Source organism: Micropterus dolomieu, linkage group LG22 (genome assembly GCF_021292245.1).
Source record: "Micropterus dolomieu isolate WLL.071019.BEF.003 ecotype Adirondacks linkage group LG22, ASM2129224v1, whole genome shotgun sequence".
In the NCBI taxonomy this organism is placed as follows: Eukaryota; Metazoa; Chordata; class Actinopteri; order Centrarchiformes; family Centrarchidae; genus Micropterus; species Micropterus dolomieu.
The window spans coordinates 20,794,199-20,807,370 of NC_060171.1; the positions used below are offsets into that span (position 1 = coordinate 20,794,199).

At 38.7% G+C, this 13,172-nt stretch overlaps 2 protein-coding genes across 2 annotated transcripts in view; both read right to left on the reverse strand.

Annotated features, from left to right (window-relative positions):
• The window catches only part of polr3b (polymerase (RNA) III (DNA directed) polypeptide B), a 24,975-nt gene extending 17,419 nt beyond the window's left edge, over positions 1-7,556 (reverse strand). Inside the window, exons 1-12 of the mRNA XM_046038186.1 lie at positions 7,376-7,556; positions 7,059-7,091; positions 6,538-6,594; positions 6,387-6,451; positions 6,225-6,300; positions 5,700-5,800; positions 5,398-5,489; positions 5,176-5,293; positions 4,162-4,270; positions 3,149-3,271; positions 411-527; positions 187-321 (exon numbers count right to left, since the gene is read on the reverse strand). Of these exons, the coding sequence (XP_045894142.1) occupies positions 187-321; positions 411-527; positions 3,149-3,271; positions 4,162-4,270; positions 5,176-5,293; positions 5,398-5,489; positions 5,700-5,800; positions 6,225-6,300; positions 6,387-6,451; positions 6,538-6,594; positions 7,059-7,091; positions 7,376-7,447 (1,098 nt within the window). The 5' untranslated portion in view covers positions 7,448-7,556. The remainder of the gene's footprint in view (positions 1-186; positions 322-410; positions 528-3,148; positions 3,272-4,161; positions 4,271-5,175; positions 5,294-5,397; positions 5,490-5,699; positions 5,801-6,224; positions 6,301-6,386; positions 6,452-6,537; positions 6,595-7,058; positions 7,092-7,375) is intronic.
• An 897-nt stretch (positions 7,557-8,453) lies between these two features.
• On the reverse strand, positions 8,454-12,611 carry endouc (endonuclease, polyU-specific C). The gene is made up of 8 exons (XM_046037602.1): positions 12,512-12,611; positions 12,236-12,292; positions 12,037-12,136; positions 11,837-11,948; positions 11,605-11,726; positions 9,457-9,569; positions 9,151-9,301; positions 8,454-9,049 (listed from the first exon to the last, which is right to left on the reverse strand). The coding sequence occupies exons 1-8, from the start codon at positions 12,520-12,522 to the stop codon at positions 8,774-8,776; spliced, it is 942 nt and encodes a 313-aa protein (XP_045893558.1). The 5' UTR covers positions 12,523-12,611; the 3' UTR covers positions 8,454-8,773.
• Between the last annotated feature and the right edge of the window lie 561 nt (positions 12,612-13,172).

Sequence of the window (13,172 nt, forward strand, 5' to 3'; positions counted from 1 at the left end):
AGAACTGAAGTCTGGCTCATTTATAAATACCTGTTGATCAGCTGACAAAGTAACAAAAACAGAATCTAATGGACCTGCATGTTTGTCACATACTGCGAAATATAAGAAGACTGAATGGCAGATTAAACATGGCATTATACAAGCAGTCAATGGGACCACATGGAGGACAGGTGCATAGAGGCTTACCTGTCCAGCCAGCTCAAGACGTTTGTTGCCATAGTAATCTCTGTCGTCCACCTTGTTGTCCCCCTGAGCCAGGATCACCCTCCGCACCATCACAGCCAGGTAAATACACTTAGCCCGAAAGTTAAACTCTTTGACCTACAGACAAAACACAAAATTATTATTTTTTATGTGGAATATTATTTGGAGGAGTATAATCAATGATTCCCATCTGTCTGTTAACGTACCGGCACATGTGTGAGGATAAGAGACGCCAAAAGCTCTCTGGCCTCCTCCATCTTGGTCTTCTTAGGGCCTCCCCACATGCGCTGTCTCCGCACTTTATTCCCGAGGTACCTCAGAGCCTGAAACACAGTGCAGCAGATGCAGCAGAGAGAGCAGACAACAAGGAGAGCAGAGTATTGGCGCCAATGTCATACCGGAGTTTCGAAACCCAATACAAAAACAATAATAGTTTCTATCTTAGTTTGGGGATTACAAAACATTCTTTTACAAAACACATTCAACATTTTACCCTCTCTACCCACCCACCCACCTGCACTCCCAACCAATCAAACATCAACAAAAACAAGTCAATAAAACATAATTATTTAATAAATTAAAATGGAACCACTAGGGGAGGGAAGGGGTTTGGGGTAATCAGCCATCTTGCAAAATAAACAACACTGCAGTTATTAAAGTTAGTAAAATATAGTGTAAAAATGAGATGATTCATTTTTCTATGATTCTGACAAGGCATTTGATGCAAACCTTCTGTACAAAAATATTTTGGATTTTTTGACTCCAGACAGTAGAAAAGTGACAGATAATGAGGAGAAGGAGAGGAGGGAGGACCAACTGAGACCCCTCTGCTCCTCCTCAGCTGCTGCATTTAAAAGGCATGTGGTGTAAGTGTGTGTTTGAAGTTAATGTTATTGTAAAATGATTAATGTGTGTGGACTTTTCGAGAAGAGGAGCACAGAAAATGCATGAGAGATTGTGGGAGGTCAAGTAAATCACAAAAGAGCATAATGCACACACGCGCGAGCACACACACCTGAGTCAGTGTGCCTCTGGAGCGCTCTACAGAACTATAGAAGGTCAAAGGTTAATGAGGCTGAAGACTTTTTGTAAGACCACCCACACTGTCCGCCATGATGCATATATAAATATACATACATACATACATACATACATACATACACATACATACATACATACATACACCTAAGTATATGTAACTACAAAAAAACAAGGCAGTCAAATTTGGTTTAGACAGATTACTTATCTGATAATCTGATAACAATGTTTCTTAAGCCTTATCTGCCTTTAATTATATAGATTTAGGCGTCATTGTGCACGATACAATGACCCAATGAATACCATGAAAAGACATCATGGAGGCCGGCAGACAGACGAGCATGAGAGCTGCGCCGACTGGTTGCTATGAAGCAAATATGGCCTCAATGCATCAGTGATTCCTCTAACAACATAATCTTTATGAAAAACAAATTGGCCAATTGCATTCATCTGTAGATGACAAAGAAATAAAATGCAGGCTCCTGAACAACCCACCAAAAGCATTACTTAATGGGCTAGTAAGACAAAACCTTAGTCATCTGATCACAGAGAGACAAAGAAAATACCTTCTGTCAACAGGCAGGAGTCACTTGTTTGTGTCTCACAAACATCCTGCTCCTCAGACAAAGTTAATGGGCTTATTAGGGGTTGCTGATAATTCAATATCGTTGTTTACCGACTTCCAGCTGAATCATACTATAATGTGTTTTGATGTTATCATTCTAAAAATTTGTGTTGATTAAATCAGTTATTATTAACACGCTGAAATTTAAAAACTAACAATAAAGTCTTTAAGCTTTTGTTTTACACAAAAACTTAAATAGCGAATTAGCTATTTTAAGAAATATGCTAATTCACTTTCTGGCAGAATTAGATGATAAGACGACCACTGTCACTTCTGTACCCTAAATATGAAGGCAGTTAGCTTAGCTTAGCACAAAGACTGGAAACAAGGGAAACAGCGAGCCTGGTTCTGTCCAAAGGTAACAAAATCTGCATACAAACATCGCTAAAAACCAAGGACTGAGAACAAGAAGTTGTGGTTTTATACCGAGTTTATGTGACTTTCTGAGTATTGTCGTCATTGTGAGTTTACCAGGCAACCAGCGGTGAGTTGTTTTAGTGAGCTTTAGGGGGGCTGATGGACTTCCTAACCGTTAGACAGAGCCAACGCCAACCGTTTCCCCCATCGCCCCGTCTTAGTAATAAGCTACACTAACCAGGTGCTGGCTGTAGCTTTCTATTTGCCGTACAGACATGAGAGCGGTATCAATATTAACTCCTAAAGAAAATAGTCAAAATCGATGAGGCAGAGGCAAAGATATCCTGACGTTTAGTACCTGTATGATCAAAATCAAAAATGTTGGATCCTACATATCCCATGATGCAACAAATTGCATTTATTTACAAGACCATCCCTGCCTGGAAAAGGCCTACACCCTTCGAACTGCACTCCCACATTTTGTACCACAGAGCCTTGAAAACATCTGGGTTATTTTCCGTTCATCCTTGTTTGTTTAATGTGGTGTGTGAAAAAAAGAGTCGTGAACTAAATGTCAGAAAGCCCTAAACTTTTTTTAAATCATGCACTTAAAACTTTTGTACTTTAAATAAATTTATTGTCTGTTTTTGTCTTCTTATTTTTTTTATTATCATTTACTATGATTATATGTTTTTGGTGTGCATAATTTAAAAAACCATTAACAATCTAGGCATGTACGTTTTGTTCCAATGACAACATTATTTACATCATCTTGGTAAATCCAGATAAAAAAAAAAAAAAGGAGAGAATTAAAGCTCCCTCCAGGCCAAGTAGGATTTCCTGAGACTAGTTAACTGACTTTTGTGTGTAAAATGAGCTGAGTATTCCTTTACTTTTATTGGACCACATGGACCACCGAGGTACCTGAGTCTGTGTGAAGATCTGGGCCTTCTGACATTCCTCGAGGCTCGGGGCAAAGCTGGCCATGACGTGCTCCTCCGTACCGATCATCTGCACGATCTCCTGGTCACTCTCTACGCCCATACCCTGTGACAATGACAAGCACAGACTATGTGATGCAAACTGACGGCAAGATGCAATTGAGAAAAGGTGTGTATGAAGCATAACTAAAATAAAGTAAAGAACAATTTAGATATTTAATGCAACCACATTAAGACCTTATAGGCAAGGTGAATTTACATTTTGAAACTTGTAACTGAAACAGGAGGTGAGGCAGAGACATAAGGAGGACAAGTGTGTATATATACACGGAGGGAGAGGTGAACTGGGAGTCATAAGGATGCCTGACATTTGCTTATGGAAATGTGAAGCTGTGGGAACTGATCCGTCTGCCCCACGCTGGATCTGTTTCTGCAGCCGCTGCCAAACACTGAGGGAGACGGGGAAGAAGTCACCCAGGATATACAAGTGCACAGCAAACAGAGCCAGCACGCAAACTGTGTCCTGCGGATAATAACTTGAGTTACAAACACTCCACGCTCACAAGTTGACATGTTTGGAGAGATTTGTCCTCAGAGGGGAAAGAAGTCAATGATGCCAGGTGCCTAACTGACATTTTCATTGGGAGCAAAGGCCGACACATGAAAATGAATCTGATGAAGAATGAATGAAAATACTGACCTCTAACTGCACGCTAATCTAAAACAAAACCTCTCACTAAATACAATGTATTAGTTATGTTGCATGAAATCATCTGTTACAGACAATTCAGGGGGCGGTAGTGAAACAGTGTGAAAGACAAAAGGTTATTTAATCAGATCAAGTTACTTTGGAAACAGCTTTTTCTTCAGCCTCAGGGGGAAACAACACCAACAAAACAACTTCATCCAAAACCATCTAGCTGTCTTGCAGCACCCCCTACTGAACACATAGTATCACTTAGCTGTGTCAACGCCCATCCTCCACTACTCTTTTACCTTGAATATGATGGCAATTGGGGCGTCCTCTGACAGCGTGTTGTGTCTCAGGTAGAATCTGCCTTGTTTGACAATCATATTAGTTCTACTTTTCTTCTCATGAGTGGAGCTGAATTTGAAGACAAGATTAAAAAACAAATCTGAGTACATCAAGAAACAAAAGGTGCGACAAAAAAGTGAACAGTTTCACAAAACTATGAGAACTAGAAACTATTGAGAAAAGTTAACATTTAAATATATCTTCCTTGCAACAGCAACAAGAGGCATTTTCAGGTCTTTCTGACCTTTAGCAGTGTGTGGAGCAGTTTATTTTATGAGTGGGTCCCTCTTTTGTTTTTTGTATTAGGGTGTATGATACACATTCCTGCCACATGGTTTCACATTTGTCAACTGATCTACAGGCAGATCCCCCTGTATACCAGCGTTATGTCCAATATATTATAAATATATAACACCTAAAGCACTTGAGAAAATCTTTTTCGGAAAACTGCACTTTAATCTATTTAACACTATTCAAATAGGACACGACATAATTTGTAAAATCAAGAAATCGTATTCAGAACTCTTTATTTCTTGAAGGCAAATCTACACACAACGCACACCATCTACTTCTTCGACTGTAAAAAATGTTCTCTGTCGGAGTAAGTTTGAGTTCTGTCAATATGTACAAACTTTTTGGATGTAGATTAGAAATGCAAATTATGCAAAATGTAAGAATGTATGGCCACAGTTCAAGAGCTCCTTTGACATGGATTAAAACTGATTTACTTTTTTATGCAGGTTTTGCGTGTTTCACCAGCGGTCACCTTCACAATAAAAAAATATATATATATTTATAGAAAAACTGGTAGCTGTGGTTGAACAGAACTTTTCTGCTGAATTTTTTGTTGGATCTACTGAATTTTTTGTTTAATAGCTAATGCTAATTAGCTATTAAATTTCAGTAAGATTTACATGTAGTTGTTGCTTATTATACCCTGAATACCATTCAGTTTAACTGTGGTGTTACAGTACCTGGTAACTGAGGCTCCAACTGCACCCTTCCTGTCCTGCTCCACAATGATCCGATTCTTGGACAGCTGCTCTTGGATCAGAATGACTTTCTCCTGACCTTTTACAATAAAATAACCTCCTGTGAAGAAATACAACATGGTGCGCATACAGCACTATTAGGATAATGAATTGATTATAATGAGACTGTATTACTGCTCTTGTTCTGTGTGATCCTTTGCCTACCTGGATCCAGAGGACATTCATTGAGTTTAGCAAACTCCATGGGCGTCTTTCCTGTGAGAACACAGTTTGAGCTCCGCAGCATGATTGGCATCCTGAAAAAAGCAAAATGAAATAAATAAAGACTACTATATATATGTATATATTATACTAATTATTATTATTGATCGAGAGCAGCACTTATTGGTAGTAAAGGTGAGTAAAAGATGATGAAATCTTTGTTAATAATGTTTTGAATATGAAGGTGAGAGGTCACCTAGGCAGGATGTGAGGGACACAAAAGGACAAAGTACGAAGTACGATACCTTCCGATGGGCAGTGCGTTGCGGATGATTCTCTGACTGCCACGAGTGTACTCTATGTCCACCGTGATAGGCGCTGAGTAGGTCATGTCTCTGAGACGACACTGTAGAAACAAACACGAATGATGAACTGCATCTCTGCAGCAAAGTGAAATGATCTGACATTTGATATCATCATAGGTTAAGATATTTAGTCAGAGTGATAATATAAATATCCCTGTTAGGGCTCCAACTAATGATTTATTTAAATGATCGATTTATCAAGTTTATATATCAATTAATCATTTAATCCAAGAAATGTCAAAACTGTAAGTTTCTAGAACACAAAGAGACACCTTCACGTTGCTTTGGTCTAAAACCAAAAATATTTAATCAACAATACAAAACAGAAAAAAAATGCAAATTCACACATTTGAGAAGCTGGAACCAGCAAATATTTGCTTCCTCAATTATAAAAACTGTAGGCAAACTACAGCGAGACAAAATTTTACATTTCAAATCATGTATTTCTTTGATATCTAAGCTCACCTCATGAGGGGACACTGGTCTGGTTACGTTGAAGCTTTCTTCAACATCCGGCATGCCAATGTAGATATTGAGGTATCTAGAAAGCAAATATTTTGAACTCAAAACTGAATCTAGAAGCTGCTACATGTATGTCTGTGGTTCATCTGCGTTCATGAGACCTACTTGAGGTACCACATTGGATCAGCATCACTTGTGATCTTCTCATTTGCTTTCATTATTTTCTTTATCTGGAAAACAAGACATTCAACTTCACATAAAGACACAGCTGATACAGCTGTAGCACACGCACACTCATGTTGCATTTGTGTTTCACCTCCACATTTATGAAATAGTTGAAGGAGTCGATGTGCTGCTTCACCAGTCCTTTCACCTGGAAAACGGATTGAACAGCAGGTCACAAAATGACAGGGAAACTATAAGTTATGCACAATAAAAGAGGGGGGGAGGGGTGATGCTGAAACAACAATTAGTCTGATTAGTAAAGTAACATAAAATAATTGCCTTTCTGTGACCAGATAATAAAACAGAAATAAAGAAATTGCAATTGTTACTAAAGATGATCAACATAAATCCAAACACAAAATCAGTATCCACACTTGCTTGCATAATGTTAACTAACATCAGACTTGGTATAGTTTAATTTGTGCATTAACAGGATGACATTTCTAGATTTGTTAAGCATTTAGAAAAATTTACATTTCAGTAGATTTTTTAGAAAACGTATTTACATTAGGATCTCAATATAAATGACATATACCGTGATAGAGGATTTAGAGACTAAAGGATTAAATTCAGTAAAATGTGCAGCAAGTGCATGAAGGTGTGTTCTGTTACCTTCAGGAAGGCTGGTAACAGTTTCCATTTGTCCTGTCAGAAAGAAAAACAGAGCAGTGAGAGCAATTTCATTGGCACTTTTATCCTGCAACTGTTGTTAATTTAAGACAAAGAGTTAAACAACTGTCTTCAAGCTGCAGCCTGACAAAATGTAAGTAAATGTGACTCTTTTCAACACAACAGACAGAGACACAGCTTGATGTACCCCCCAGCACACTGTGTAAGCTGTTGTGTTTCTCTGTGCTGCTGCTAGCCACACGTTAGCTTCTCTGCACTCGTGGTGTGAAGCTCTCGGTCTTTGTTTCCTCTAAACTCACCGCTACAGTGTTGACAGGAGCCGCCAGCTCCTGAGGACTCATGTCACAAAACTCTCCTCCAAGCACCTCCATGGTTATTTCTACTGTTCAACAGTAAATACATAAAACTCCGGTCATGCTGTCAGTGTTGATATACGGCGTCGGAAGTCGATCCAACATGCGTCCCTCTGGTGAGTCCCACTGTAATGGGTCCGTGCGGGCGGGCGGAACTAAAGAAAGTGTCCACTGTTAGTGATAACACGTGTAAGTTTATTATTCTGCAGCAATATAGATCCGGGTGTGTTAGTGTGGTTATCCAGCAAGTGTCTGTGAAATATATACATATATCAGTCAACGTACGGACGTAGCAAATATTTTGATCAAAACAATTAAGATAGATAGGTAGATAGATATAGATATATATATATATATATATATATATACTTTATTTATCCCGAGGGAAATTCAAGTATCCAGTAGCATACGAAACATACATACATTAAACATACATTAAACCTATATTAAAATAGAATTAAAATTAAAATAACTTATAACTATTAAATATAACCAGTTTTTTCCGGATAAAATCCCTGAACATCAAACAAATAGGATAGGGACAGGTGGGTCTTGCATGGCCTAACACCTGATATATTGATTTATTACGTCATTGTGTTAAAATAACACTATTAAAACAGCTTTAAGTACAATGTTCAGTTGTAGAGACCTGTCTCTACATTCAGAGAGACCTGCCTTGTGATTTTCTCACAAAGACTTGTGACTGGGACTTTCCTCAAAAGACTTAAAACCATCTCAGCTCTGAATAACCCACAGACCTAGCTGTCAACAGCTTTCACTAGAACTACATTCTAACAAAGAAATTGTTTTGTTTTTTTAGTATTTGTAAAAAGAGACCAACTGCAGCATTAAAATACTGCTCCCATGTTAACATGCCAATAAAATAACACTCTTAAAAGAATAATTCCTCCTAGTTAACACTTTTTGGACCCCTGAGAACATTTTAGGGCCAATTCTGTACAACGTAATGTAACACTTCATCAATATGTTAATGCCACTTTTACTGAAGTAAAAGATTTGAGCATTTTTTCCACATTTGCACAACTTTATTCATTACATCACAGCAAATAAGTGATTTCAATGTATTAAAAAGGTTAAATGAAAGTCCCTGACATAAACACATGAAATATTTGACTTTAAAAAGCTCCATTTACTTTTATTTAGCTTTTAATGACAAATCAATCGACTTTTCAATGGTACTGATTAAAATTACAGACGTGTAATTAAAAAAAAAAAAATCTATGTGGTGCACTATACTATACCACAGTACATTTGTGCCTCTGATTCGTGGGCATGAACATTATAAGGATGTGAGTATCACTTAGCATCTGAAGATCCTCCACATCAGTGTGAGTGCTGCCTAACATGTCTGTTGTTGCTGCTGAGCAGTTTGGGGTACGCCGTCCCGAGGGAGCGCCCGTGCCGGATGACCACCAGCTCCATCTGACACTGGTCAATGTTGACCAGCACTGTGGTGCTTCTCTCCGTGTTCATGAGGAAGACGATGGTGAAGAGCGCCATCTCGAACTCAGGGCTGGTCCCGATGAAGGCGCTGCCGACGGGCTTCACCACGCCGTGCCAGCTGAACTGGAGGTTCAGAACGTGGTCGTCCTGATCAGGCTGTGGAATCAGATACAGTTGTGGGTGGATATTAAAGACAACAGTTGATGTTGTTACAGAAATAAATGCATCTCCTTTGTCTGATGAACTGTTACACTTACAAAGTCTTGTTGCCTGGCCTTGTATCCTTTGTAGTCCAAGTGGTTGCTTTTTTCTTGCAGGTAGAACTGGATCCAGTTGTGAAAACCAATGATTTCTGTTCCAGATTTTGTCTCTCCAACAAAGACATGTTCGAATCCAGAGGAGTCCAGGCTGGTGAATGTTTCAGTTTGGAAATACCACACAAAAATAAAACATTACTTCAAAACAAGTTTATAGGCCAACCTTTCACACAGTTGTAGTAAATCCCTTGGTTGCTTTCTGAACACACTCTGATTTAATGACATGTTCACGTTTCGGCATCTCACCCTGTGTTTCTCTGTCTGTGGTAGAGATTAAACCAGATCAAGCGCAGTTGATTCTTAAACTGCCTCAGGTTGGAGCTCGACTGTCCTTTGCTCACCAGGTACTTGTGAGCCCGCTGTGGAGAAATCACATTTATGAAACCCGACTCTGGTGCAAGACTTTCTCACAACATAGAAAAGATCAGATGAACAAAATGGTTCGAAGACAGCTTATCTCTGTTGCACCACCGCAATACAAAAATAGGCCTGCACGGACAAAAACACAACTCATATTCAGATGTGTTTGGAAAATATAATTCTTTATAACTTTATAATAAACTTTTTTAACTTGACATCTTGTAATAACAGTGGAAAACATTTGTGTTTTCAGAATTTTAAAGAATATTTTAATCAAATAAGAGGCATTTTACTATCATAAAAGTTCGGAACAGTAAGTTACTTTGCACCTCTGTAATGAGATACAGGTGCGTCGGAGGGGGACAGGTGAGTCAAAAGTAGCAACGAAAAACTCCTGCACAGTCTAACTTGCAAAAAATATATAATGACACAACGTTTTGGTGCTAGACCTTCATCAGGTAAATGGTGTTACATAGTGAGAAGCCATCTTTTGTAGGAGGTCACTTGTTTGTCTACACCAATCACATAAAATAAGGAAAGCATTACAAAACATTCATATTTCCATGGGATGAGTGTAGATTTCTGTGTACTGAATGTACATCAAAACAATATCATAAAGTGCACTCTTGAACAGACATGCTCTCAAATCTTACTGGTACCTTATATATATATATATAACAATAGACAAATAGCTTAGAGCAAAATAAACACAACAATAGATAGAGGAAAAAATCATAAAACACAAAACATATGGTCCAAAAAATGGGTCCAAAAGACAACAATATCATACTTCAATAATGTAGATGTTACAATGAACAATGAAATGTATAAAAAAATTCTAGAAAAAGGGGAAAAAATCATCACCATAAATGTTAAAATATGTAGTGTGTATTATGTTGTCTTTATGATATTGTTTTTAGTAAGTAGGTGATTGGTGTAGACAAACCAGTGACCTCATACAAGATTAGACAAGTTAGACAGTGTGCGGGAGTTTTCTTTGTCATACAAGTATCGGAAACATGTTTTAAGAATGTAGTAACCTTTAGTATTTGTTCAATAAGCTATTACTTGAATCAGAAACACACATTTACTGACACCCATTGTGGAAATACTGCACAGTATACTGAAACAATATTTAGTGACAATACCGCTCTTTTATGTGCAGCACTTCAATAATTCCCTGAGCTACTTCACATTAGGATTCTCACTTTACCTCTAAAAGTTTTATCTTTACTGTATGTTGATTGTCTTTATTTTCTTTTTCTTAAATTCCCCCTTCGAAATGTTCCTACTTTTATTGTTTTTATGTTTTTTTTTAACACTTTGTCTATATTTTTTCTCTCTTTGATTATACCTGCACTATGCACAGACAGTAGAGATGGCAATTTAAGTATTTCACTGCACACTGTACTGTGAATTATTGTGTGTATGTGAATCTGATTATTAGATAAATAAAATAATGAAGAAGGTATGCTCTATATTATATAGTGTAGCTAAATAGTTGTGGTGACAAGCCCCTTTATCTTTTAACAGTCTGGACTAACAGAAGGAACCAAATACTAAAATGTGTAACTGTCCTCTAGATCAGGTTCGTCTAAAAGCATGCCTTTCTTCCAAACAGAATAAGTACTGCATGTCCACATTTTTCCACTGATGCTCTTTGGGGAGACCAGCCGAGGCCAGCGCAGCATTCCACAGCTGCGCACAGATGTTTCAGATGTGTTTTCTGTCTTGCTAAGGTCATGTGTAATGTGTTCAGTGCCGCAGGGAGGCAGGAAAAGACTAAACTCCCTCTGGAGTTCAGCTGCTGTCTCAAAACCACAAAAGGTTGGAAATCAACGAACCAGAAACCCTCGGCGGGGGAACAAAACAATTTATAATATATGTTATATAGACATTATCTTCTTACTCTGAGAAACCTGAGACATCCAGACTAAAAACAAACAGGTGTGAGAAGTGAGGTTTTGTGCAATAGAAACTGCTGTAGTGTTTATGGCTCATTAAGTTCAACTTGTTGTAACATGTCAAATGTACCTTCATGACTTCTGTCTCTAAAACGGCATCCAGGAAGAGATCAGTCTCTGTCAGCTCCTCTGCTGTGACTTGTTCGGTCACACCTGTGGACCGCTCATAGTTGTCCAGCAGTTTTGTGAATCCTGCAGGCACACAAAGTATTTTTGTTCTTTTTTTATTAAACCAAAATAGCACATTTTTAGGCTAACAAAGACATATGTCTGAAATGTCTGTCTGATTGAAAGATACTTACGTGGGATGGTGGTTGTGTTCATCAGTTTGTTCTCATTAACGTTGGAGAACAGAGGTTGTGCGGCGTGATCCTGGACAACATGGCTGCCCTGGTTTACATAGCTGGCTCTACCCTGGACATTTCAAACGCATAATGTATTTTTGTAAAAAAAAGAAAAAGAGAAAAGATAAGTGTTGTCTGAATAAGAGCACGCTCCATACCTGAACAGAGATTGTGTAGTCTAGCCCAGGTGTCATGCGATTCACATCCAACCTCCACAGCTCATTGAAAATATTGGATAGTTCCTGGTTTACTTCTGGCCTGTTACACAATAAACAAAGTCAGACAGGAGAGATACAGAAAACTGACAGACTGGAAAACACAGTAACTCATGAGAACTGTTCTTCTTTGCTGCTGTACCTTGATGCATTCAGTCCACTAAGAAACACTGCAAGAACGGCAAGGACTCCACAGAACCTGTACATCACACATATGACACATTTTCTATCAATAGCTCAAACAGTGGGGAGAAAAGGGGAACAAAGACTGATCTAGCCTGCTGTCTAACATAAAGAAAACCAGGTTAAAGGATTCAAGTCATAAAAGACAGTGTTACAAACTGGCCAAACTGAGCTTGTCCACAGGGACGCAATTATTTTTTCAGATTAGTGTTTGGCCAAAAATAAAACCACATACCTTCCAGCCATGATACTTTTTGCACGCTTCCACTCCTTCAGCTCGGACCACAGTGGAGCGCTCACGTCTGTTCCACTGTAGGTCCACTATCCACCAGCAGTTGCATAACTTGCAGGCCGCGCATGGGCATTTCTGGACAAACTCGATCTGACGTGCACATGTCTTTATTGCATAGCCACCAGAGGGCGCTTCGTCTCACTGATTTGACGCACTTTCGCCAAATGTTGTTCTTAAAGTGTAGATGTAATGATGGTGAAACAGCCATTACAACTTCTAATGCCTGAAAGTGAATAACCTCTGATTGCGTTTACACAGATATCACATAGAAAGCGTGGTTTGCAAATATAGAGCACGAGCACCGGCTCTGAGCGCAGATTTCGGCGGGGAATCTTCTGCTGCACAATATTCTCAATCTTGTTCCTGATGAGGAGAGATGTGTGGTCTGATCTGCAGAGCGGCACAAAACGGACTGCGTACTCTGTCATATGTGAAGGGACACACCTGGCTGGTTATCTGGTGTTACCAAGGAGAGAGATGTGATGAGATTTGTAGCCCACATATTTTAAACACAAGGTAGTTTTCCGTGTATTTTGCCCTTTGGATTAGTAGAACCCCCAAAATTCTAACTGTTAATCTGTGTTGTGACCAAGTTTGAACAGGG